A 27,847-nucleotide genomic window follows, 5' to 3' on the forward strand; every position below is an offset into this window, starting at 1 on the left:
TTTCAGTTCCTGTCTTGCAGGGGCCTCTCTCAAGAGGTGACAGACCCAGTCTGAAATGGGAAGAGAGGGTTGGTACCCGATTGTTTTTTTTCCTTTCTAAAGCAAACCTGATGGAGAAAGCACTCTCTGCTCTAAGGCACCTGCGGAGCTTCCTACTCACTAGTGTCATTTTGTGTATTTTGTTGTGTTTAGGCCACTTGTGGATGTTCTAGAAAAGATGTGAAGTGAGTGCTGTGAATTAATTTTTTCCTTTATTAGCACCCCCCTCATTCTTACAAAATCTAAGGAAATTGAAGGTAAATATCGATACTTGCATCATAAGAGACTTCTGGACCAAGCATTAAGAGCCACAGTGCAGCTGCAGACGGCTGTATAGGGCCAGGCCCATCCTGAAAAGCCGCATTCCCAGCACAAAAACCACTCAGAAGTCAGGCTTGCTGTTTGAATAAAGCAGCTCTATTTCAGCACCATAACATTTTATTAAACTACACTATCAAAATCACATTGATGGCAGGGAGAACATTGCTATCGGTGCATATTTTGTGTACTAAGACTGTATCCATAGCATCCAGCACTTGCTGAGGAAAAAGGACACTGAATCCTTCATATCCAAAGAGACAGTAAAAACTTCTACAAAAATCAGGGCAGTTAGGAGCTAGTTAATAGAGATCAAAGAGAAACACTTCAAGTCAAATCAGTCAGGGAGGGTTATTTTTAAAAAGTTTACTTGTAACTGGTGTTCATTAACTTCCTCATCTGAAAGATGAAGATGCTGATAAACAGCAGTTTTTAAATAGCATCCGCCCTCCCTGCAACTGCCTGTTCACAAACCCACACAAATATTGTGTACTGCCCCTTCACTTGTGAACTGTGATGCACACACTTGAATACAACACCTTGAAGTGTACTACAGTTATAAAAACCTGCTTCATCTTCTAGAACAAACAATAAAAAGTAGCAGAAATACATTCTATACAGAAGTAAAAAAAAAATATAATCAAAACCAAACAGTTGAGTTTCAGACAAATTATTAGAATACATCAGGTTGCATTTAAAAAGTCTTAACTTCTAACAGCTATATACCTATTTCTAGTCTCCCCAAGCCACTGCTATGCAACACACCACAGCAGCAGCTCCAACCTGCTTTCTGGCACAGGCGGGACAACCAGCAGCCTTTTGAAGCAAGCATCCTCCGGAGCAGGTCACGGCAGAAGTCTTCTGTGACAAGCCTTCCGAAGGGCTGCAAGTAGAGGTTTATATGAAATAAGGCTATTTTCAGTCTTCGTGTGAAGACTCGTATTTCAGTAACGTTCAGAAGAGTGGAAACGCAGTAAAGCGGCTGGCTGTTCCACCCAGAAGAGGTCAGGCTCTTGGCAGAATAGCAGGTGGTGAGGATGGTTTGTGTTCAAGAGGAGAGGAACTATATACATCAGTCTGCAGTGCAACAGGTCTCTGGTTTCAATTTCAAATACCATTCTTACGCCCAGCCAGCTGGGGATCTGCTTCACAGAGGTGTCTGGCAGCACATCAGCACTTCGGGTTGTCAGTAACACCCGTCCTTCCACGAGTCATCCTCGGTGGTCTGTGCTGACTGAAGAAACCTGGTTTAAGACACACACACACAAGAAGTCACTAACAGCTACAAGCAGCAGAGCCCCCAGCGACCTGCTGAGGTGCGCAGGGTGCCTGCTGCAGGGTTTAGCTTAGATGGAGCTTTGCAGCATCTGGCTTTGGACAACGTCAACATCTGCCCACCTTCGGTCAACAGCTGCAGTCACATGTGCACAGGCCATGCACCGCACCAGCAATTTCAGGCGGTTTAAACTGTCACCAGGGACATATTTATCCTGCTCTGCTAAGTTATTAATATTGTTGGACTCAGTTATGGGAAAAACCCGCAAGAGAAATATTGTTTCCCTGCAAATATGACTAAACACATAAAAAATAATCAGGTTGTATGTAGAATACTCCTACAGATCAAGAGGTCAAAAGTTCCCTTTTGAATTTTTTTAATTAAGCAGATAACATTTTAATTTAAGGCCACAATGGGACATTGAAAGTCAACAAGTATTAATTGCTTATTAGTCTGATACTGAATCAACTTAACTTCCCTCAATCGTAAAAGTTTACGCTATCATTGTACTGCAAGCAGGTGTAAAAAAGTAGCTTTTGGCAATTTACCACACACAAAAGCACAGCAGATGCCTTGGAACGGGAGAAGACCGCACTTTGCCACGATGGCATAAAGCAGTCTGTGCATACAGTTGTTAACAACCATCTTGGAGGTTTTATTCTTTAGAAAAGAGATTAGATTTGTTCTAACTGAACAGCTCTTGCCTTAGACTGTCTACAGACTTCAGCTATCCACTGTCTAAATATTTAGGAAGCTAACTGTAAAAGCCAAAAGCTAGAAATACATGTCAAAAAGGAAGTCCAAAAACCCCATTAGTCTTTCTGATTAAGATGCAGCCCCTAAATCAGTTCAGACCTGTGCAACAAGACAAAAATTGTGCTTTTTTGGAAACCACTACGTATGTTCTGCTTTCACCACTGAATACAGTTACTGTAATGATACAGAATTGTGCTGAAGACAAGCCTTGTTAATTTGTCCTACTTTCCAAACCCTTCTAAAATCTTACTAGACCTTGGACAATGCCCACCTACAGTACTAAAGACTTAAGGAAGAAAGAAAAAAACCCAACCATCAAACTTATTTTACCAGTAACACAGTGGGTCATCTGGGAAGATTATTCAATTAACAGCAAAGCTAGGTTATTAGTCCTGTGGAAGAGGTTTTTCCCCTCCCAAACCCAGATGTCTGCGCCAAATAACTACCTACCATAATATTAATTTCTTACAGAAGTAAGTTTGAGCCTGTGCCACTTCATTTTCCTGGATAGTTAGCTTTGTTTAAAAAAGCCACTTCTTTTTTTTGAACAGACGTAATACTACACAGTGAAAAGGGGTATCTCGCCCAGAAGCCAATGAGTCCCAGCCTGCTGGTTCACACATACTTTAACAGAATTTAATTGTAGTGGTACTTAAAAGAACTGCAACCCTTTGCTTCTTGACTGGGGGCAAAGTACTTACATCTATGAATCTGCCAGCTAACCACCACCCTTTCTCTAAGCGTTTCCAACCATCACCCTACACCTAAAGTTATAATCGGTAGCTCTGACCCAACTCTGCACCCATGCCACACTTTAAAGTCAGAGATGAACATGAATTCCATAAAAAAGTGTTTCTAACCTGTGAAATAAAGGCAGACATTCAGGTCTGCGAGGCTTGAAGTCTCACACTTACCTCCTGGACGGTGGCGGCGGCTTGTTCTTGGGCACCGAGATCCCTCCCACAGACGTGCGTGCTTTAACGGGTGAATTTTTTGCCACAGTGACCATATTACTGCTTCTGGTAGTGCAGCTGCTACTGGAAGACCCTGTATTAAGCGAAGGCGCTGGTGGTTTTCGAACTCCGCTAACAGCACTTGTGTAACTGCCGGCTTTTACGGGCTGCCTGGGTGCCAACAGGGAGGTTGTGCAGGACCCGGCCTTCAGGGGCTGCCGCACCGTCAAGGGAGACTGCCCAGCGCCGGAGGAATACCGGAGCTTGCTGGGAGCCAGACCTAGAAACAGAGAACAAAGGGAAGAATAACCCAGCTGGCAACAGTATTTTAAGAATGCTTCAGCGTGCACCCTGCGTCCAGGGGCCTCGCCTGGGTCAGGTGGGTCAGAGAGACCACGGCAGCGCCGGCACGGACCTGCTGACCGCTGCTGAGTTCTCGGGATGCGGCTGCTTGGCACCTGCAGATCCGACTCCAAGCTCCGACTGCTCCTTACAGACTCCAAAGCGCGAAGGCTGGTCCTGGCCAGGTTGGGCATGCTGTGGCGCATCTCCTCTGAAATCAAGAGCAAATTCTCTTTATTTCCTGCTCCTGGTAGCGACAGAGATGTCTAATGGTTTAGACTATCTCTTGAAAAGCATACGCACTTAAAAGGAGACAAGTGTGCAGCTCATTCTTAGCATCCATTAAATAACAGCGCTTTTAAAATGTATACACAAGAATTACTTTTATCGACGCCTATCCAAAGCTCACAACCAGCTGACCTTCGCTGTTGGCGTACTTGAGCCGGTCTTGCATCGGACTTTGCACCGATCTCCTCGGGGGACGGATACGGGAAGTAGATGACCTGCCATAATCGGCACTGGAAGAAGGGGACTGACAGCGGGGCGAACTGAGCGGAGATGGGGAGTATCGGTGAGCGCTACGGTACGAGAGGGAACAATCGTAATCATCCTCATCCTCGAGGCTGTACGTGTCGAACTCCTGGTCGCTGTAGGTACCCCTTCGCAGAGAGTGAAGGGAGGCACTGGAACTGCGACGTGACACGGAAGCAGAGCTGGAGGCACAGTCCTGACGGAGGCCTGGGGATGGAGGGCAACGTGGCTCAAAGTCATCACACTTCAAAATAGAAATTCCACACCCAGTTACAACACAAATTCAGACGCAATGCTTTTACCAACGATTCATTTCACCTTGGAAGGAGAGTCAAGTTAGTAACTCTTTACTGAAGACACAGCTTACAGAATCTCTAAACTGGAACAGCGTCACCCGAATCGGTACTGTTTAATTAGAGCAAAGAGTTAATATTCAAACTGACCTGAATTACTTCTTGTGTCACATACACAAGCAGCTGTGACTGGGGACTACATATTGCCACACAAGCACTGTTAGGTTAACTAGGTGTAGGAGTCAAATTTACAGTAGTTTTTAGTGCAATTAATTATGCACCCACCAGCATTTCAACAGGTTGAAACACAGATTTGAACTTCGTCCCCCACATGAAAAAGAACACCTGCTTTTTATTGACATCTACAGTGCACCTGTCGGGTTTACTTACAAGTCCTCCCCCAAATTAAGCCTTTATTTAAGTCTTCCTGCCTAACAAAATACAAACAACTTCTTATCAAGAACTACTTTAGCAAGCTGGTTCTAGAGACTTCTGAGAAAGGCATCAGTTACAGTTCTGAAAAATCCTCTTCTCGGTGCAAGGATTAAAAACAAGCATGCCCTGCTCTTCTCCCTTCACAGCGCAAATACAAAGAGCTTCCATCATTCCCAGCTTTTCATATTTCACTGGAAACTTTGTAATGTTTCCTTGATATTTTTAAAGAAGTATTCAAAAAGCATAACAAAATACTCAAGTTTAAATCAAGTAACTACTTTTTTCTTTCTATTCACATCAATACAACTTTTCCTGAGCTGCAATAAAAGTGACAGCAAGATCCTATGTCTTTTAGGTCCTATATTCCAATTCCTAGATCACAGTATTTTTTAAATTTATAAGGGCACAGTCCTAAAAGCAAATAGATGTTCTCCAAAAGAAAAACAGAACTTCATTCTCTATCTCCTGTAAATCAAATTAATGATTCATTTGCACAGAAAAACAGATCCAACCACTTTGTTCCACCCTGATCTTCAATTAGGACCTCATCCAAGTCACAGTGAAGTTAACAGCAAGTTCACCCGTGATTTGACAGGGACTTTTTACAAGGGCGTGCAGCGATAGGGCAAAGGGCAACACCTTTATACTGAAAGAGGGTTGATTTAGATAAGATACAAGGCAGAAATTCTTCGCTGTGGGGGTGGCGAGACACTGGCCCAGGCTGCCCAGAGCAGCTGTGGGTGCCCCATCCCCGGCAGTGCCCAAGGCCAGGCTGGACGGGGCTGGGAGCAGCCTGGGCTGGGGGGAGGGGCCCCTGCCCATGGCAGGGGGCTGGAACTAGATGGGCTTTAAGGTCCCTTCCAACTGCATCAGGGCCCTGAAATCCCCACACACTGGGACACAAACATGTTTTATGCTTGTTAAATTTGCAGAGCTGTCTCTGAGCACTTTACCAGAACAAAAGTTGAATTGTAATTTCAGCTCTTTCAGTTCTAGTACCCTTGAACTCTTGGTTTTTACTCAACACAGCAGTGAAATACTCCTTGCATCTTCTGTGAAATAGCTTATAAAACTCAGCCCTCTAGACAGCTTCCAATACGACTTCAGGCTGCAGTTAGGCATCTGCTCAGAAAAATAAAATTTACAAGCAAAAAAAAAAATAATTGTGCTGGGTTATTTTTTCAGCTGGATGAGTTCCCCAAGCCAATGCACAGCGCAGGCACACAGCTGCCTGTGTTTGCTCAGGTGAGGGGACAGCAGCCAGGCAGGCAACTCCGAGCTGCTGCTGTTTAAACTGCCACTATTATGAAACAGTTACTCATGAAACTTCACCTGTACTGCGGAGAAAATTGGGGCTGGAATATTTTTGAGTATTAAAGGGTGCTTACTATTTAACGAAGTGGGGGGTTGGATAAGAATTTCAAGGCTATCCTCTGCTTTAAGAAGTGTGATCTTGAGAACGTTATACAACCTCTGCGTTTAAGTGGCAGTTTGGCTCTAGATTACTAAAGGAAGCCCTGGCAAACCACAAACATTTCAAATGATGTATTAGATTTTTTTGGTTGTTGGGGAAAGGGGGAAGAGAAGAACAGTTGGAATCCATCTCCGTTTCTCTACAATTCTAAAACTGTAACACAAAGAAAGGAGATCACTGTCACGTACTTTCTTCCTGAAGGCGAGCCATAACCTGGACATCAGTCAAGTCCTGCAGTTTATATCCCATAGAGATGGAGTCGTCGGACGTACTCAGCTCACTGTCCACAGACGACTGAGAGCTCAGTGCAGAATGCATGCTCAGATAACCTTCAGGAGGGAAGAGGAGGAAGGAACAGAAAAAGCATTCAGACCGCCACATACAGAACAAGAACGAGCAGCAGAGTTTATCCCAGTAATAAAATCAGTGCAGTTGTGAAGGTGAGGCATGGTCACTAGAAATAATTAAGAAATTAGAAATTGAGAACCTAATGCCCAGTATTTTAACCTGCAGCTTTCAGGAGGCAGAGTGTCTGTGGGGAACAAACTGTGGACTTCTGTCAAGAAGGTGGCAAAGAGACGCTTGGCAATTTTGAGCTTCGAAACATCACTGGTATTATTTCTGCCCATTTTGAGAAAGGGGCAACTACTGATATGAAGCAGCAAAGTTACACAAAGTGCTTGCTAGGGTGTTGGTAAGCAGTCACAGGAGTAAAAGGATCCAAATGGCTTTCAGAGTACAGCATCTCAAAAATCAGACATGCAATCTGCTTATGCAAAGTAGTTTACGCTAGGCTGCCTCCTCCCCGTCCCTGAGGTTCATCCTTCTCCCCCTGCTGTCATCATAAACCAAACCTTCTCCTACAGGGAAGGACATAGCTTGTTCATGCAACAGGTCATAAAAAACAGACTGGAAGGATCTTCCCACCAGGGAAGTTTTTCCGTAAGTCAACCATTAGGAAGATAATTTTCCTTTTGAAGAATAATAGTAAAAATATCATCATAATCGCCACCAAGTGCAAACTTTTACATGTTAGCACTTTTTCTTAAGCAAGTCAGTATTTTCCATGGCATAAGAGTACAACTACTTGCTACTGAAATTGGGAGATGAGAACAAGCCATGTAACTTTGGGGTTATACTGGTTCTCGTCCTTCAGATGTGGGAGGCTCATAAGTAGCCCTTACACACAGAAATGTGGCACCACAACTGCCTTCGGTTCTCCTCAGACAGCTCTCCTCTGGGCATCTGGGATGACAGTTTCTGCAGGAAGGCTGAGCATCACTTCGCAGGTAGCTCACCCGTGCCTGCAGACGGCAGGCAGGGGCAGGCAGTGGTAGAATCCTGCTACCATCCATCAGTGTTAATTCTGGCTGGGGGTGGTACCTTTGAGAGCGAGCATACCTTCATCGTTCTGTTCTCATTTTATAACTACCATACTGCTTTGTATATAAAAAAATAATCCAACCAATCACAGCAATAACAACAAAAAAAAATTGCTAGAAAAAAATCTGGAAGCACAGAAGAATTATTGAATGTAAAACCTCTATACAGCACATGCTTATCTATGCCACACGTTACAAAATACCGTAATATGCTCCTCACGTAACTAACCCTTGAACACAGACATGTAGGGCTATATAACTTACGAGCTACTTTAGGAGACAGTACATCATTACTTTAAATCAATTCCAAGGCAAGGCTGCAATATAGATTTAGATCCACAAAAAAAAAAATTACAAAACACAATCTGACAGAAGATCGGCTAAAGCTAGTAGATATGCAAAAGCGTAAGAGCACTTAATACCACTTCCAGCTAGAGCAGGCTTAAGAAACACAAATCCTGCCCAAGCAGGGATGCAGGATCATCACTCCATACAAAGCACGCAGGCTGCAGTACACCAGGACCACCAAGGACACAGGTTGGCCTCCCAAAGCATCTACGCAATGTCAGTCACCATTGACTCTCACTTTGGCCCACATAGTTTTGCCTGCTGCGTTCTAAGAAGTCTTCACAGCAGTGCCCCTACTGAATAATTCTCAACAATGACGTTGGGAATAAAACATTTCGTCTGCTCTCAGCAAAACATCTAAAAACCATTGCTGAGCAACCCTTTCAAACAGTGGTTAATTCCACCATCAGGCAGGAAAACGCAGCAGGTCCCCAGTGTTATTTCTTGAACCAGCTTTGAAGAACAGTAACTGACGACACTGAAAACACATATTGGAAGTCCAGGTGTAAAACAAATTTCTTCCATGGACATTGAGCAAATTGCTTTGTATCAGTCAGCCTTAAATTCCTCCTTCAAAAAGGCATGGTCTTTCCAGTTTCAGGATGCTTACAGACAACAGTGACAGAAGTGTGACTGTAGTGTAAGGAGCACGTCTGTGTGTGTTACACAAATACCCCAGGTTGAGACACCCCAGCATTAAGACTGCACTCTGTATAACATAATCCCATTCCTTTCCTTCTGGTGTCAGGAAAACACACTGTAAGCAGCTGAAATAAAGCCAACATGTAGAGATTGCACCTGCAGGATGTAGTATAATGAATCAGTGCAGGTTTCCTGCTGTAACTGACATCATCTTTAATACCAAAAGCTGTATTTTTAATGCAGCTGTATCCAGAATACAGCTTTGTGAAAAGCAAGGCTCCCAATTCAATTCTGTGTTTTTAGTTTGGTTGTTGCATTTCAAATTGCAGGCCTATTTAAAAACATTCAAGGAGGGGAAGAAAAACAGTCATAGTCTTTCATCAGCAAAAACTGCTGTGGCTCAACTTTGCAAGCTGAACTGATTATGGTTTTTATTATAGAAACCTCAAAATATACCACATCTGGACTTCTTAAAAGGTGGTGGGGTTTTTTTTGTTTAGTTTTTAAGGGAAGTTAATGTTTAACATTTTTCATCTGAACTGTAGGAAAGCTCCATTTTTTCTTAGAAATAAAATTAGATTTGCGTCAATCAAGTTGGCAATGAACTTTAAACTCACGTTAGAGCCTACACAATACACAAGGGTAGACCCACCAAACATGATGAAGTGAACTATCACATATAATCGTACACAGGCCAAGCCTGTTCTGTACTTGGCTTTTTATTTGGTACCCTTGACAGCTTAAGCAGATTTGCAGAGTCTAGAAAATGCACAGTCACTTTGGTTTTACACATCAGTAACTTGTTTCTGTGCAAAAAGGGGGTTAGACATCTGGATTGCCAGCCAACCTCATATTAAGAACAAGAAATTGATTTAGAGGTTTTTCCCTACAGAATTCAGCTTGCAAAAATAACCAGTCCTTTTGTTTGAAAAACAGAGATAAGCGTTAATTTCTATTTACAGCAGAAAACCAGCAGATCTTAAAAGCATACCTGCAGCTGTGAAAACATCCATATGCAACCCTTTTTATTTTTTCTTAAAAAATAAAAAAAAGAAAAGGTTCACTTAACATCAAGTTTCAAGCCAGAAGCTGTTAAAGATGCTCTGTTTTTAAACATGCAAACTGGGATATAGCAATTTCCACCAAAACAAACAAACAAATGAAGACTCCTTGGATAGTAGAGCCAAGAGGCAAAGCATTTGTACTAGGAAACTGAGCATGAAATGCATCAAGGATAAACAAAGCTCCTGGAAGAGCCTACAGGGGCTCCTTAGGCAGCGGTGTAAATGCAAAGGCAGACTTGAGGCTAAGCCGTCAGGAGAAGCTTCATTATCATACTTACAAATACAGGCTTCTAACAAGAATTTTGTGTAAGTTGCCTCTAAGGTAGGAAATCTTACTCCAAACACAATTAAGTCTGGTGGAAAGCTTTTGTAATGCTGTGTTTAGCTGCCCACTAGGCCAATTTAAGGGCTTATCCTGTAGACTGCGCCTTTTATTTTCACAAACTTGAAACAAACGTCACAGCTCAAGTCAGAAAACTGAATCCAAGTAACTGTATAAAGTTAACACCTACATACGATTAAAAGCAGTATTTTCTTTGCCCCAACAGCTGTTTTCTAAGTCACTTGAAATTAGTACCATTTATAAATATGTAAAGTTATAAACACAAAACCATGAAATAACTACAAGACATTTAGAATGCAAGGAGGTTTCCTCCCACGCAACAGATGAAACCTGGGTCAGTAAGTGAGCAGATTGAGAGGAGAAAAACCTCATGGTGGGGACTTGCATCTCTTGAAAACTTGGAATTCCCTGTGTCAATTAGTAATACTCCTTGCATTTTAAACACTACAGGTTTGCAGTGCTCTACTGACATGCCATACCTGAGCTGCCACAGGTTAGTAGTGCTTTGTTAGTCGATTTGAGATGCCCGGGAGAGTTTAGTGCATTGCTACAGGAGCCTGTCTCTGTATTCAAATTATGTGCGCTTGGTGATGCCAATGGACTGCAATACAGGTTTTTCCATCTACTGGCTAGAAGGAAAAATACAGAAAAGCCATAAAGGTTATCAAATTGTTTTTAAAAATAAAGAGCATAAGATAAAGAAAGGCATCAGATCAAACAAGATTAAATATTGTATGTAAGATTTACTTCACATAAGACATCTTGGCAGTGTCACTTGCAAGATGTAGAAAGCAAAGCAGCGCCTGTTCCCTTGCTCACTCTCCCCCTTTAACTTCTTTTGTCACTTCTGAAGAATTCCAAGAATAACCACTGACAAGCTAGGTTTTAAGGAAGCCATACACTTCCCAAAGTTTCAGTGCTGGCCTTCAAAGACTGTTTTTATAAATATCTGTCACCTCTATACCCCATTGTCATTTTAAACTCCTCCATTGAAGTTTATGCATGTGTTATTCTGAATTTTTAATGATGGAATCAAAACAGCATTAAACCACAAAAGCTATGCCTTTAGATTAAAAGGAGAGCAAACACATATACAAAACAACTGTTCCGAAATACTTATCCAGCACACAGACTCGCATACAAGTTAGGGAAACAATCAAAATAAGCCAGGTAGCAAAACCTCGTGCATCCATGCTTACTGAAGCTGGAAATAAGCAGCTACAACACTACGGAAATGTCTCTGTGATCTACATGTATTCAAGGGGCTGCTGAATTGCCCACCAAACCATTACCACTGAGAAAACAGTAGCTCAGAAAATAATAAAGATTCATTACATAAATAGTTTTTTTTATTTCCCACCCAAACATAAGACTATTTTAGTTAAAAAGGAGAGTACAAATGAAGTCTGAGACATTTCAGACAGAAAGCAAAGAGTTAATCAAATGAATCTTCGTTCAAATTTTTAAGCAAAGGTGGTTTATAAAAGTAAATTGTTTGTTCTCAAACTACACTCAGTTATCTCAGATCAGGAATTTCAAGGCTAAACTCAAAATAACCCTGATTACAAACAGAGCCAAAACACTGTTAGGATGTAAACTTCAAAAAACAAAACAGTGGCCTCTCAGACTTCAAATCAGCAAAGGCAAATTACTGGTCACACTGGAAACAAAATTATTGCATTCACACAGAAGATAAAGCCAGCCAATTTGAAACCCAGGCAGACAACAACTTTTGTACCAAACTGGAGGTTGTATTTTCAGCAGTTAAGAACATCACTGAACTTCAAAACATTAATTCGCTCAGAAACTTCACTTTTTTCAAACACTGCTAACCACAGCTTTTGTGTTCAGATGTGCATGAGTCACACTAGATAGATGAGGCTGCAACATGGTGTTCAGTAATGAGTTTTTAGAATTAAATAATAAAACTAGTCATCCCTCCAGCTGCAGGGTAAATCACAGTTGTCGACATGGGAAAGCTGCATGATCTAGCAAGCTATACAAAATAGAGAAGGATTACTTATTCACTTTCAAAGCCCTCAGTGTCTTGGCTATCAGCAATTCAGTCCATCTTACATACAAATGCGGAGTACATTTTAAAAGACAAAGGCAGGATATCCACCAGACATTCCAGGTGATGTACTACAGGTGTGTACAAACAGAATAACCTTCACAGTTTTGTAATGAAGTAAACTGTGTGCCTATTCTAACAGCCCTTACAGCAGTGAAGGTGAACACGGGATTGATCCTTCTGTGCTCTGAGAAAGGAAAAAAAACCGCAAACCTATGACACCAGGACACTGACTGTGATGGTGATACACGAGTACTGAACAGGATGCTCCACGGTGTTTTTGTTTCAGGCAGGTGAAGTAAGGGATTTTCCCTCAGTGGTTAAATAACACAGCTAAAAGCCACCATACGAAGTGCTTTCAGGGGATGGTAAAACTGGAAGATACACTAGGTTTCCAAGTGACACCACTTCTTCAAGTTACAGATTTTAATGTGTCATTATTTTAAGCTTTGAGCATCAGACAGCTATTTAACCAGGTAATACTAAAGGTAACATATGGCAGGAGTAATCACCATTAGAAACACTCAACAGCACTAGAACTTCTTACACAGAAAACAGCTGCAATAATAGTTCCATGTGATTCTCTCCCCCACTCCCCAGAAGCACATTTTTTCCTTTATGTATTTTTACATTACAGGTGTTTAAATACTAAAAAAAAGATAAAATAAAATCAAAAGCCTGAAAACACCAAAATGTATTTTAATATTTAGGCTCTGAACATATTAAAAACCCAGAAAGCAAGGTGGTCAGTTTGGCAATTAATTTGAAATGCCTGTATTTGCAGCTTAACATACAGGCAAAAAAAAAAAAAAAAAAAAAAAAAAAATCACAGCTCTGTTTTGTCTATTACTTGCAATCAGCATGATTTTCTTAATGTTTACAGAATGAACTCTTACCTTCACCAGCTGAGGCATTATCGATCAAAATGGAAAGCAGGGGTTTTATACAATTTTATACAATAATAAACGCTGCTGTACAAACATGCCCCCAGAGCAAACATCTGAAGCCTATCTCCGCAGATGCTCTCCACTGCGGCAACCACAAACTTCACATCTCCTTTGCTTTACTGCTCCTCAGTAACGCGGAGTACACGAGTGGAATGAAAAGACACTTGTAGAAGCAATGCTTATAGTTTACGTACCTTGATCAAGTCTGTTTATAAGAGTTCGGCAGGCTGCTTCTGTCTCGGGACTGGGATTATCCAGCACCTGGCGGCACCATTTTAAAGGCGAGTCCGTTTTCTGATCTGTAATAGATTTTCTTGGGGACACATAGAGCCTTTGCAAGGATTGAAAGGAGACAGTAAAAAAAATGCTCATTAACTCAAAGCACACAGCCACTAACGTAGCATTTACCAAAGTATACCTAACGGTAAGCAATAGAAGAGGTATCCAAATTAAAAACAGGATGGAAAAATATAAATTGTATATTATGAGTCAGAAACAAAACTTACTATCACAATAGTAAAATTCACTTAAAGATGGCTTCACAGAGAAGTACGCTGCCACTGCAAGGCCAGGTTCAAGCCTGGGCTGCTGGAATACTACTAAACGTTAAGTCGTTGGTTTATCACCATTACCTGTCACCACTGCCCTTCCCTTCACTCCCCCTCAAAAAACCCATCTCATGACACAGACAGGAGGTGTTGTAACTTGAGATTCAAGGTGATCTACTTTCAGAAGTCTAACTGTTGTATTTTTTTTTTTTGCTAAAAACCTCACGGCTCTGGATGTTCCCCTGTATTGCACAGCAGGCAACGGCTGGCTGCTATCTCCTAACAGCAGCTCTCCAAGACACTGAATGAATAGCAAGAACTCTATTCACAGATTTCAGGGATAAACCATTTAACTGGAAGATTTAGAAAATTTCAAACAGTTAGGAAGTATGACTGTATGCTACCTTTCCTCCTTTTTTATTGTAATGTTGGGTAAGTTCTCCTGAAGCCTAAGCTTCTGACAGTTCTAATAACCTTAGCACTGTTCTGCGTACACATACAGGATTAGCCCTATGTATAGACAGATATAATCATCTTACAGTGTTGGATTATTTACAACTGATCTTGTTTAAAGCAGCATCTTAACCTTTATTGCGTTAAGCAGAAAATGTTTCTGAAGAAAAGTCAAAGGGTGTAGGAGCCAGACTGAAAAGCAACTCCAGTATTTTACTTACATATCCCACATTTCCATTTTTACAGTCAAAAAATCCCAACAAAAAAAGCACCTTATGTTTTAACAGTTTTGCTATTTAGCAACAGACTTAAAACTTTTGTGAGGAAGGGGAAAAAAAAATAATAATCAGTATTGTCTACATACAGAAGTTAAGCAGTTTTTAATTCTTACATGTCACTGAGAAAAGAACACCCTCACATAGAGGGCATCGAGATCTCCATTCATAGCCCAAGGAAGGCAGGAAGAGAAACGTGAAGTGCCATCATTAACAGAACCTGCCTGCAGAGACAATAAATTTCCTGCATATACTAACAGGTACCTTACTTTAACATTAGAGTTCCAGCTAAGTAATCTTCATATGCATGTGCCAATATATATGTACGGTGCTATGAATGCATTGCTACAAAAAGATATTTAATACAGCGTTCTGCTGAAGTCATTCAGGGGCTCATGAACAGGATTCACAGGTAGGAAAGGAAGCTCTGCGATGATGACCTTAGGGACCTGCATCTGTGCAGTTTCTGGAAGAGTCTGTGAGGTGATTACCTCTGAATTCACTAAAAAATCAGAGAGGAGGTTTGTGAAAGCCAGTGGTTTTGATCTTGTGAGCAGGCCTGTGATATTCTTCAGCCTCAGTTTCGAAATACTGAACTTGTCCACAATGTAATTTCTTAAAATTACATGTAGAATTATGAAGAAAACTTCTAGGTCTTTGCAGTTTTTAGATACCGAATGCCTTTCTGGAAGGGAAATGCTTTGAGACTAGATTGGGGGAGATGAATATGCAGGAGCCTGATGGATTCAGCTGCCACCTGCGGACACCAACGCTCCGTCTCTGGGCCACCCTTCGCACAGCCAGCACAGCTGCTACCTCTCTGCATCGAGAAAATTCACGTAAACAGGTTCATAATCTCCTGTGAGTTCTTCCATGCACACAATCACACAACTGCTATTTTTCTTCCACTGCCACCTCAAGCAGCCATCCCTTACTCCTTCACCTCGCAAACTGCTCGGAGGTGACAAAGAACTCTCTTGGTCACCAGCAAACTGGCTACAGCCACACTCAATTTGCACTACTCCCAACAGCTGTCCTCACACTGATGGATACATAATATTTCACCTTCATCAGTGCAAAATCCAGTATTTGAGCATAAAATGATCATGAAGATGGCTTTAAGATTTAAAGGAATGTCGACGTGCACTTCAATTGCACCCTGCTCTCTCTTCTAGCAATAAACCGACTCTCCTGCAGCAAGATACATCAAGTCTTTCTGCTCCAGTTACTCATTCCCACACAGACATCTCATATTCAATTCATAACTCCTTTCCACAACAAAACTAATCCAAGTCATCAGCTATTTTAGTAATTATCCCATTAATTTCCGAAAAACACTCATGTTTCAAAGATACAGAAACACACTATGGGACTCTTGGTTGCCAAGTGTCCTACCCATGAAAGTAATGTTTGGCCAAGAAAAAAAAACATATAAACAACGGGAATATTTAAAATACTGTGGTGGCATCTATTGTCTCTCTAACCAATTACCCTGTCTCCTGGTCAGGATGAGTATGGAAACAATCACTCCACAAGCTGTACTGATGCAAAAGCTGCCCCGGCCTCCCATGCTTGGCAATTTGGGGCTACTGGATTGAGCAGCTCTGTATGCAACAGCTCCCAAAATAACCTTTTCCAGTGAAGCCATCTAATCCCTTTTTTGAATCTGTATCTGCTTTCAGCACCCACAGCACTCTACTGCAATGAGTCCCACCACGCACCAATGCGCAGGGTGAAGAACCACCTCCATTCCCCTGCTCTGAAATGACCTGACACGTCGTCAAATTTACTCTTGATATTGCTGGTTCTTGGAGCATGGGATACAGGTGAAAGGCTCTCTACTGCCTCCTGACATGCCACTCATGACTTTACAGATCTTAATAATATTCCCGCCCCTGGCCAAACCCATCTTTTTCAAGGAGCAGAGATTCAGTCTCTTTGGTCACATCTCACACAGAAGCTTTTTCATACCAAGCTTTACACAAAAACACATGCAAATAAAAAAAAAAACCACAAACGAAAGTTAATTTGCTATTGACAAAATAAATGCTGAGAAACATGAACACAAATACTCCTGAATCTGCAATTGTTATCTTTTATGAAAGACCCCACAAGCACATCTTGCTGCGTTTCAGCATGGATAAATGAGCATTACAGCCACTCAGATCCAATAAAACAGAGAAAGCAAAGTGCCCTCTCTCCGGATTCATTTTACAGTTCAGACCAAAAAAAGCAGCAATAAAACCATCAAACTAAAAAAGAGGCCAACAGCCTCCTTAGGGCAGGTCACGCTGTTCTTCATGTATTTTAGGTTAAGGGAGACAATCCTGCTCCACTTCAGGAAATAGCTGTCCTGCCCAGCTCCTCCCGTGCTGTTAATCACGTTTCTACGCAGGACGGTGTCAGCTGGAAGGAGATCCCTGTCCGACTGCTCCAACCATTCCCACGCGGAGCTCAGCTCCCGCTTCCCCGGCTGTCCGAGCCCTCTCCAGCCCTGCAGCTAACAAGTCTGTTGGCAAGAGGTGGCCTCATCATTCCACCAAACTCAACTAAGCAAGCACAACTCAATTTTTCAGAGCACCAACAGGCAGCTTATAAAAGTGATGAATTCTGGCTTGGTCTCACAGCAGCAGGTTTACTGTTCTCCTTTTTGAGTAGCTTTGGGGAAGGGTTCGACACACCGCCCAAAACACTGCCACAGCTTCTTCTGGAGCACTCACACCATCAGCCGGTAAACTGAAACCAGCAGTCCCACAAATCGGAGTGAAGATTTTTCCGGACACGCTTTTAGGAACCAAAAGTCACCTTTTGCTAGCAGCTCCCCCCACGCCGCGCTCCCCCGCCAGCCGCCGCGGCACAACTGCCATGGCCGCAGAGGGCAGGCCCACGCGCCGCCGCCGTCCAGCTGAGCCTGAGCAGGCCTCGGCTGAAAGTCTTTCGTGACAAGCTCTGCTCACTGCTCTGTTTAAAAGACAATCAGAATTTTATTTCTGGTAGTTTTTTCCTCTAAGGCTGTTGGATTTGTCAGGTTAATTTAATCCAATAAGCACTGGAAGAAAAGGTACCGGGGCGTACCATTAGGCGCGTGTACGACTGCCAGTTTAGGAGTCAGCCAAAGTCTTTTGGTTTTAACAAACACCCGATTACCGAGAAAGCTTTACTTTGCATTTTGTTCCTGCAACTCAGCAGTTTGGGTGTAAAGCAGGCTCTGTTTAAATGGCAAAAAGTTGTGCTTTGAATGTTTTCTTTTGTCAAATTGCAAATGACAATTAGAAGTTATCTAGATAGGTACAAGGCCTAATACAAAATTCAGAAGGTAAACATTTGGGAATATATTCTCAATTTGATGTACTGGGGTTTTGCTGCATAACTTATTAAATGTGAACGAGATTTCCTTCAGCTTCTGTGAGGAAACCCCTAGATAAAACATCTTTAGTTTCTGCTTACTAGTATATGTGTTTCCCCCCTATGAAGTATTTTATGAACTGCACCTCTGGTAAGAACCAAGTAGTTTGAGTTGTGCAGCAAGCACAAAGTGAGATTTATTTTTTTTCCTTCTATTAGAATGTAGCCACTCAAAAATAAATTTGTGGGATTCTTTCCATTTTATACTGACATATTCCAATGCACTAACAGCAGAGCATCTTCTAGAAAGAGTATTTTTCTTTTGGGGTCAATGTCACAGGAGGACTTATGGCAGTTAATAGCCACTCTTGTTTGATTTTTGAAAATACTGCTTTAAATAAAAAGCCCCAAGAATCTAGAAAATACCATGACAATTTTCCCAACTCACACGCTGTACCGAAAAACAAGCATCTTCACAACCCAGTGACACATCAGATGAGTTGTAAGAGTGCAAGCCAGTACTGCCTGAGAATTTGGGGTCCTAGTCACGCGGAATACGCACTAGTAAATCTATAGATCATAAGAAAATCCAAGCTGCAGAAAGCTCTGTAACTAGTACATCAGTAAATTAAACCGAAAGTAAAACGAACCTCAGTTTTTAAGACATACGCTCGGCTTATTAATCATCTTCCACAGCACGTAGCCCTGGCAGCTACACCAGTACTGGAAATGGCAGACATCACACTCATTTTCAAACCTTTGAGTTATACACACCAATGCAAGGAGAAAGAGTCCTGAGGTAGCTAAATATGTTTAGAACAATTTAGCTTTATAAGATGCACCTCCAGAAAGTGCCAAGAAGGCCACTAAATTCTTCTTAAAGTGTGTACCTCAAACAGATAATGCATTCATTTTCCTCTCCTTTATGTATCAGACTTCAGAGAGTTATGTTCAGATTTATTACTGTGCTTATGTTGCTCTAATCTCAAATCTAGACACTATTTAACATTAAACAGAAATACCAATACTGACAATATAGTGTTGTGGAAAGCAACAGTGAAACAGTCATGTCTGGGTCTTGAAGGGACAGAAATATAACAGGAAAAAAGACAAAAACCCTGTGGAAAACACTCCACACAAAAAACGTTACAGTATTAGCCCAAGTAGAAGTTTGAGCCTTCATTCCCAAGTAACAGAAATTGGGAAGAGAAAAAAAAAATTATCCTGCAAAACCCAGAAGGGGCATCACTTCCTCATGTCTCTCTCGTGGCTGATCCTGTTGAACAAAATAGCAAAAATCTAGTCGCTAAGTCACAGAGAAGCTCTAAACATCGCATTAGCTTGATCTCCTGACGCAGCCTGCAGTCTGCGGGATGATCAAAAGGCACCTTGTGGAACAACTTAAGAGCCCCATTATACGTACGCTGCGCAAGGATGCTGTGCAGCGTCGGTAGCAGGCTTGCTGCAGCAAGATAAAAAGGCTTCCCCCGCCACTCTGGCAGTGCCACCGAGCAGGGAATTACCGTGCCCACACCTCATCCTACAGAAAGAGCCAGGAGCCAATACCTCAAGCACTTCACTAAGAGCTCAGTCATTTCAAGCCTCCACCGTCAAAAGCAATTGAACCTGAAAGGTCATATTTTGCACACAAGCGTCAGAGAAGCAGGCAGATTCTTCCTTTCAGATTACTCCGGCACTGGCAATTACTGGCAACGAAGCCTGCTGATAGCAATGCTATCGTGGAGCTGCACAGACGGGGTTCTGAAGGAGCTCGTCTACCCAGAGATTGTGCACAGCCAGCCAGACCCTACACGGAGCATTGTCACCGCTAAGGGCAGCTAGCACAAACAGATAACGCGCTATTCAAACAATCTAAGCAGTCAGGAAATGTTTTTGATAAGTCATCTGTACATTATTTAATGCAACAGAGCTGACATCCATTGTTAAAAATATCTTTAGAAGGTTTTCGTAAGATGACCTGCCTAAGAAACCAAGACCTCGCAGATTACTGTTTCCGAGTCATGTAGAGTCTCAACAGCAAGGAAAAACTGCAGGCAAACTGCGACGTGGCCTGCGGAAATGTGTGAATTGATTATATAGAGAGTAGGGAGTTAAAGTTCTCCCCCAAATTAAGAGGCACAAGATGCTGTATTTTTCATGATATTGGTAAAATGGCAGAAGCACATCCTCATTTGGTGGAACTTCTCCATATTTTTTTTTTCCTATCGCTGATGGTACAAGCAGCTAACAAGGGTGACACCCTGCAGTGATGCTGAATTAAACACCTTAAGACATTAATATAGGTGGCCACTGGACACAGGGCTAAGGCTGAAAACATACACTCCCAGGAAGCTCCTGAACAGTAATTTGACCAAACCATGCTCCTTCTTCCTGCAAAGACTATTTCAAGGGCACCCTCCTTGCTGTGTTGAACCCCTGGATTCAAGCAGGAGGCAACACAACGCTAAGGCGAAGGCAGCACAGCCTGTTTTCCGTTGAAAGACAGGCTTTTGGGAATGAAAACTGTGCAAGGCGTGGATGTAGCAGCAACACAGGGATTCCCCTGAGTGACACAGATTCCTTCTCCTCCTCACCCCACAAGAAACCAGGACCACCTCAGGCTGACTGGTACATTCATGTACGCACCCATCGTATGTTACATTTTCTTCTAAAAGGAACGCAGCAACGTAAAGACAAGGTTCTGTTACATGGATGTGCTTGATTGTTATGGTGTGATTCGTTGTTTCTTTACAAAAAAAAAAAAAAAGCAGAAGAACATACATACAGAAAAGCTTACCTGAAGCCCTGTGTTAAACTGCTGGCAGTTTTGCCACTGGGATCAAGATCTTAAGCAACAGCAGCAGCAATACTGGGGAGACACGTACAAAGGCCTCTTTCCTTCCGTCAAGGAGAAAACCTGAAGTTGTTCAAGGTGAGGCATGGACAGAGAGTTTGGTACTCAGTCCATCAAAGGAGATGGAGGCAAAAATAGTTTAATTCAGTAAAAAAGTACTGAAAAAATGTAAGGCTTTTCACTTCTGCCACTTCTTTCTCTCTCTTTCATCCAATGACACATGAATAAGAACAATTTATAGTTCAGAGGGAGTTGGAATATGAATCGTTTCATCATCATTCCAAGACAAAATTCTCTCTCCCGAGTCTTAGCAGGAAAAATAACTCATATTTGGCAAAACACCAAACAAGTAGCACGGGAATGCATAACAAAATGATGAACACAAATCACTGCACAAAGAACAATAAACTAAATGCACAGAAAGCCACAACTCTGTTCTCATGCAGGGGGAGTACCTAACAATGACAAACACTAAGGAAGACAGACAAGGTGATGCTAATGCAGGTGGTACCTTCGCCCCCTCTGCACAGGTAACTGCCTTTCTACAAACAGCTCGGGAGCTGATTTGCACAGCACCGGTGCAAGGGGGAGAACTGGTCACCAGCAGTGGGCAAACAGCGCTCACGTTTAAGTTAAGCATCACACTGAACTCGACAGCACAGAAAGCAAACTTTCACTTGACTGGCTCTCAAGGATATTTACGATTTCAAACAGCTACTTGAGAAAGTGACCTAAGAAAGTCAAGGGACAGACACCAAAGCAGGACAGAGTTACAGCTACGGCGTGTGACGCCACACCTCATGTGTCACAGGCGTTCAGGATTTACCGTGTCGCTTTTAAAAACAAAACCTTAGACCACACATATCTTGCCGAAGCCAAGGGAAGTTGCACTGAAACGCTTGCAAGTTTGATCCGAGTAAAGCCAATCATTTCAAAACGGGGCAGAAACAGAGTCCATCTGCACCTGCAGGGAGCAGTAACAAACCCTCCCACCCACTCCTGGTGCTTCCACCCTCCCCGGGCAGTGGGTTCTGCTGTGGCGGCCTCAGCTCAAGTGGCACAAACCCACACGGCAGACTCAGCGGGAGGCTTCACCTGCTAAGGAGTCATGGGGCATAAGCAAATACCACGATAGAAATTACCCTGAAGTTTGGACCTGTTCTTGAAACCAGAATGTCCTGAAGCCCTGACAACCAAAGCCTCTCTTATCGACAGCTTTCTGCTCCCCACCCTGTTTTCAACACTTCCAGACTTTAAAACAATGCAAAGAGCTCTTAGTATGCTCTAAGGTACAAACCATCATCCCCTCTACTAGGTAATATTAAAGAAAACCAAAAGGATATTTGTTTTTCTGGGCTATTAATAAAAACTGGGCTGTTAAAATGTATCAATTCAGCAGTGACAGGAAAAAACAAGGCCACTGTGAATTTCTCAGAAATCACAAAAAAATCCTAAGTATCAAAGTACACATGATCGCTTCCAATATTAGATTGTTTTTTTCCTTATGTGTAACATTAAAAAACAGATTGCAAATGTAACAATATAGTAAGCTATTTGCTTTGACTAATACACCGCTCAACACATTAGATATTACTTCCATCTGGTACTTATATCCACTTAGTTACATCCAGTACAAAATTCCCCCCAATCAGCAAAGCTACCTTATTAAAGCTGATCCTAAATCCATAAGCATTAAGGGGGTTTTGTTGGTTTGTTGTGGTTTTTTTAATACCCCCCCAACTACTTTTTTCTGGTTATTGCTGATAGGAATGCATGAATATCTGCACAGACAGTACACGAGACACATGCTTATGAAGACAGTTTTGGATAATACCCTAAATCCTAATATCCTGGCAATAAGCACAGCCATGCACTACTGACTGTACATATATTATTTGTTCCCCACTTTGTGTAGCAGAAGAGCTCTAGAACAAGAAGCCATTGCAAAAGCCACTTCTTGTTTTACCAGGTTTGTTTGACAACAGGGAAATGAAACAGACAGAAGCAATGCAACAATGATCAAAGGTAATTTATGATAATAGTACCTGCACAAGTGCTCCATAATATCACCATTATTTTAAGCTCCTTGGGGTACCTCTTTTTAATATGCTAACCTATTATCAACCAAATTTGACAAGACGACAGAGGTATTAAAACCATGAAGATCCTACAAGTTATACTGAGAGGGGTACCTGGTAAAGAAGAACGAACGTATTAGCCACCAGCTCAGGGAAAGATTAATAAACCGAGCTGCTGGGTGCAGAATCTCTCCTGATTGCATTGGACAGTAGTCACTGCCCGTGTAAATCTCAGACTCTGCCTGGTTTCTTTACCAAGTCAATATAGTTTGAAGAATCTCTCATGTCACAGGTTATATAAACATGAATATAAAACTAGCTGTTTTCATCGACATGGAAATAATGAAGCCTGTCTTCCAAATTCAACTGGTTAAATATATTCCTTTTTTTTTTTCCCTCTTTCCTTCCTTTTTTTTTTTTTTTTCAGTGATCAAGTTAGAACCAGTATTTGCTGTTTAAAAAAAAAAGCTTGGGGGGAAAAAAATCATGTTTTTAATATAACCTTGTATTTAGACTTGAGTGGATGTCATTACATGAGCTCCATTCCATTAACAAAACTTCACCATCACTTCTAACAGCTAATGAATTTTTAGAGTTTAAGATGTGTTTTGTATTCAGCAACCATTCTGCAATGCTGTCTTTGCTACTAGATTAGCTACACAGTTTTGAAACACAATTTGCAGATCCCAGAGGCTACCCTACAAAGTCTTAAAAGTTAAGAACGCTAGGTAAAAATCTCAAATCACAGCTATTGCATGAGCTGGAATTAGCCTCAAACTTTAACTAGCTTTGGAAGGGCAAGGGAAATTAATCTGCTGATTTATAAAACAAGTTCTAAACAAGGCTGCTGGTGAAGTGGAGAGTGCTACCAAGTAAGGTCTGTTAAGGATTACATCATTGATCTGTTTCAGTTCAGTTCCCTAAACAAAAGAAACAGGTTAACTGCAAAGAAACAATATTCAGGAAGTGGCAATGATTTGTCAACTTTAGATACTAGCAAAACCCACAAATTCCAGACGGTTTAAGGTCTCGGTTTGTGTTTTACAAAATGCATATTTAAATACAGTATTTGACAGCTACGCACAAAGTTTTAAACCTCCATTATTCATTCATCTGCACGCATTTTACATAAACAGGGAAAGGAAGTTTTCTGTGCTTGCTACAGCAGCGTCAGGAAGAAAGGGGGAAGACAAGCCTTACGCTGATTTTTTAATAAAATAATGCTCTGGCACAATGGTCTTAAAAATAAGAATAGCTGATAATGAGAAGTGCACTCTTGCTGTTAAAAATCAAAACACTGTACAAAACGAGTTCCTATACTTTATACCCTTAAAAATTATTGCACACTTAAACACAGAAACTCCCAAGCAGCGCAAGCTCCACGTATTACTGAAGGTTTGAAATACATACCAGCTATCTTCTTCTTCAGTGCAATTTTCAAGTTCCAACACCTTCACTTCATCCAGATCTGCATCATTCGAAAGACTTTCTACATCTCCGCATTTTGCATTGGGATGTTGTTCATTTATTGTAACCGAGGAATCAATACCCACAATGACCAAGTTCCCCACACGCTCTGTGCTATTACTTGTATCTGTACGTGAAGAACATCTAACGTTATCGTCTGTCTTCATCTCCACCTTACACACACTGGAAGACAACTCCTCAGCAGCACTGATGAGACTATATTGCATTTGGGCATCTATGTCTTTTTTTAAGCAGTTGCTCTCTCCTTCCTCTTTTCTTATTTTGCTTAATTGGTTGTGCAGATCTGCCATTATTTGCAACTCTTGCTTCTCAGTTATGGCATTGATGCTATTATTAATTTCCATCCCATTAAGACCAGAGCCATGGTTATCCACACCAGTATGGATCTCGCTCTGCATGTTTGTCCCAAGCATGCTCCTGCTACTCTTCGTTCTCGGGTGCTGATTCTCGATCTCCAGCCTCCTCACCAGCTCCCGCAGCTTTCGCACCTCCGCTAGCTCGGGGCCAACCTCCTCGGAGGCCGGCTCTGTGTCAGGGCCCATGGCTGAGCTCTCCGTTGAGTCTCGTCCTAAGTCAGGCTCTAGAGCGTGATCCTGCTGGATGACCGGGGCATTTCCAGGCACTACCATCATCCAGAAAGCACAGTTTCACTGCAAGACACGAAAAACACATAAAAGCTCCACAAAGACACACAGTATTTTAAGCAAACTGGAATTAAACACCAAAAATTCTGACTGTTACAGGCATAAAGTAATTACACTGGGGTACAAGGTGACTAAATTTAATCAAAATCTATTGAAAAAGAACAACTGAAATGAGTATGAAACATTTCCACACACACAAATTACTCATTTTAAACAGCTAGGATGTGCCACTCTTATGGTGCAAATTAGACTGTATAAAAAGAAGCTGATTTAATCAAGCACAATAGTTTAGTTTCCATCTGTTTACAAACAAAATACAGGAGAAAAGCACTGATTGAGCAAAGTCAGGAAACATAATTAGCAAGGTGCTGACGTCAGACAATGACAGCATTAAGAAAATGGTAAAAACATCCTTTGTTTGTTACCAGGTTTATCCTGGAAAAGCAGAAAAAAAACCTTGAAAACATTTCTGTATCAACTTATACCAAAGACTAACAACAAGAACTGCAGTTACTGTGGTACATGAAAATAAACGTGACTAATGTCTTTACTGGCATATTTTCCTGTTACAACTGAAAAGAGAGAGGCACACTCTCTGATGCAAACACAGCGAAAACCAGGAAAATTAAATATGTCACACCATGGATTACAGATTCCAGTAAGTTTTGTAGAATGAAGCCACCTCTCTGCTTTTCTTGTCTTAAGCACTACGACTTGGCAGTGCTGGGTTAGCAGTTGGAATCTATGACCTTAAAGGTTTTTTCCAACCTAAAACGATTCTGTGATTCTATTCGTCCGGTGGTTGTGTTGACCAAGGAAGAGCATGCAGAGCACCATCACTCTGGCAGCTTTAAACAGCACAGACATTCAGGCTTCCCAAAAGCCACATAATAACACTGGTGCATTTAACATACAGTTTTACAGCACTTACAAAATAACAAGCAAACTCTAGTTTTTCCCTACTAGTGATTTACATGAGCTTTCATGTTCAACGCGTGCATTCATTTCTGAATTGACTCTTCATTGAAAAGCCCCTAATATGACATTAATGTTCCACAGAGCAAGTAAGATGGATTCCCCTAAAAAAATTATAAAGCCAATTTTGCAGAAGGAGGGCAAACTGACAGACAGAAGAAGGGAGTTAGATGATGCAGCCAATTCAGAGACTAAAAGATTTGATGCAAGCATTGCAAGTGCATTTGAATCCTGGTTTTTTTGTGGCTGTAGATGTTCTCCCCCCACCCACCCCCTCCTTCACCGTCTGAAAATTTCTCCTGTTTTTAAGGGTTGACGGCCAGCAGGTAGAGGAAACCATGACAACTGGGTGCCACACAAAGTACACAAAGCCAGCAAGATTAGAAATACCCCTCCCCCCAAACGCACCTTAGCATCTCCTCATTGCTTCGCTACTTGTAACAGCGGTAGCCAAGCACATTTCCTAAAAATTACAGGTTTGGTTTGGTTCTTTTACTTGATGCTTTGGTTTGTTTTGCTCCTCCACATGCAAGATGAAAATTTTAGGCTTACAGCTGAACTAGTACCGAACACAGGCAGCACTTACGAGGAGCAGTAAGCGAACAGAGCTGGCTGCCTCGCGCCTCCACCGCAGCGTTCCAAGCCGTGCCTGCAAGGAGCATTGCTGAAGTCACCTTGGCTTGGGGAAAAGAAATTTTAATTCGTAGTTACCGAGAACCCGTTCCCACTGGCGTGCCCCCTCCTTCCGTGCATCCGCACTCCCGCGAAACCAGCCCGCATCCCGGCGGGACGAGCGGGATGCCCGAAGATGCTTCCAAGCCACGGCCGCGCCAGTGGGACGGCCGGCCCGGCTGCCCAGGGACAAGGGGGCCCCGCGGGGGCCAGGGCGACGAGGCCGTCACCGAAACCCCCTCGGCTGAGGGGCAGCGAACGCTCCATCCCCCGCGGGGGAAGCCGGGTTGGGGCCGGTCGGGCTTTTCCCACGAGGAGCGAGTGGCAAAGGCACCGGGCGAAGCAGCGGGGGCGCGGGGGGACCGCGAGGCGGCAAAACTTAACGTCACCGTGTAACGGGCGGGGTGGCTGGGGGTGAAACAAGGGCCGGGGGGTGGGGAGGGCAGCCGCGTTTCCAGCCCCCACCGTGCCCGAGACAAGCGGGACCTTCTCAGGGACATCCGGGTGCTCGCGGGCAGGTCAGCAGCCCCCGCACCGCGGCCGCCCCCCGGCCCGGCCCCGCCGCCCGGACAGCGCCCGGGGCCGGTCCCCGCGGGCAGAGCCGGGGCAGCGCGGGGAGCGGCGGCTGCCGGCACCGGGCGCCGCGGGGAGGAGGCAGCGGCCCGTTGGGAGCCCCACGGGCGGGGGATCCTGCGTGAGGCGCGCCCGGGCGGGGACGGAGCCGGAGCCGGGCGGGGGGTCGGGCGCGGCCGGGCCACCCCCAGCCCATCCCACCCCTCCCTCACACGGTACCTGCGGCGGCCGCCGGTGGGAGCCCGGTGGGTGGGTAGGGGCTGCCGCCCAGCTCCGCCGCCGCCGCCGCCTTTCTCCGGCCGCCCGGGCACACAGCGGGAGGGAGCCGCCGCCGCGCGCGCGCAGCCGTTGGGGGGGTGGGAGGAGGGGGAGGGGGAGGAGGGGGAGGGGGGCTCTGCGCCTGCGCGGCGGCGGCAGGGCGCGGGGAGGCGAGCGCGGCCCGGCCCGGCCCCCCCGCGGCCCCCCGCCCCGCCCGGCCCCCCCCCGCCCGGCCCCCCCGGCCCGGCCCCCCGCTGCCCCCCGCTGCCCCCCGCCCCGCCGGCCCGGCCCCCCCGGCCCGCGGGGCGGTCAGCCTCGGGCAGAGCGCTGGCGGGCAGGGCCCGGTGGGCGAGGGGGAGGGGTCGCTGTCCCGGCGCACACGGTCAGCCCGGCCCTGCCCGGCGCGCCACCAGCCTGGCGTCTCCTGGGGACGCGCTGCCAACAGGCGACAGTGACGGACATCGTCTTCT

The 27,847-nt window shown here is 43.6% G+C and overlaps 1 protein-coding gene across 5 annotated transcripts; it reads right to left on the bottom strand.

The window, feature by feature from the left end:
- Positions 1-434: 434 nt before the first annotated feature.
- LOC101921156 (SLAIN motif-containing protein-like) lies at positions 435-27,470 on the bottom strand. 5 transcript variants are annotated; one of them, XM_055818253.1, is made up of 10 exons: positions 27,339-27,470; positions 26,461-26,523; positions 24,178-24,905; positions 13,409-13,545; positions 10,676-10,825; positions 6,606-6,746; positions 4,105-4,422; positions 3,758-3,895; positions 3,304-3,622; positions 435-1,601 (listed from the first exon to the last, which is right to left on the bottom strand). In XM_055818253.1, exons 3-10 carry the CDS (start codon positions 24,885-24,887, stop codon positions 1,544-1,546), a joined length of 1,971 nt encoding a protein of 656 aa, XP_055674228.1. In that variant the 5' UTR covers positions 24,888-24,905; positions 26,461-26,523; positions 27,339-27,470; the 3' UTR covers positions 435-1,543. The 5 variants fall into 5 exon arrangements, with proteins under 5 accessions (XP_055674228.1, XP_055674227.1, XP_055674229.1 ...); XM_055818252.1 differs by having other exon boundaries at positions 26,461-26,553; XM_055818254.1 differs by having other exon boundaries at positions 26,461-26,548; positions 27,339-27,457.
- Between the last annotated feature and the right edge of the window lie 377 nt (positions 27,471-27,847).

This window comes from Falco peregrinus, chromosome 13 (genome assembly GCF_023634155.1).
Source record: "Falco peregrinus isolate bFalPer1 chromosome 13, bFalPer1.pri, whole genome shotgun sequence".
NCBI classification, from domain to species: domain Eukaryota; kingdom Metazoa; phylum Chordata; class Aves; order Falconiformes; family Falconidae; genus Falco; species Falco peregrinus.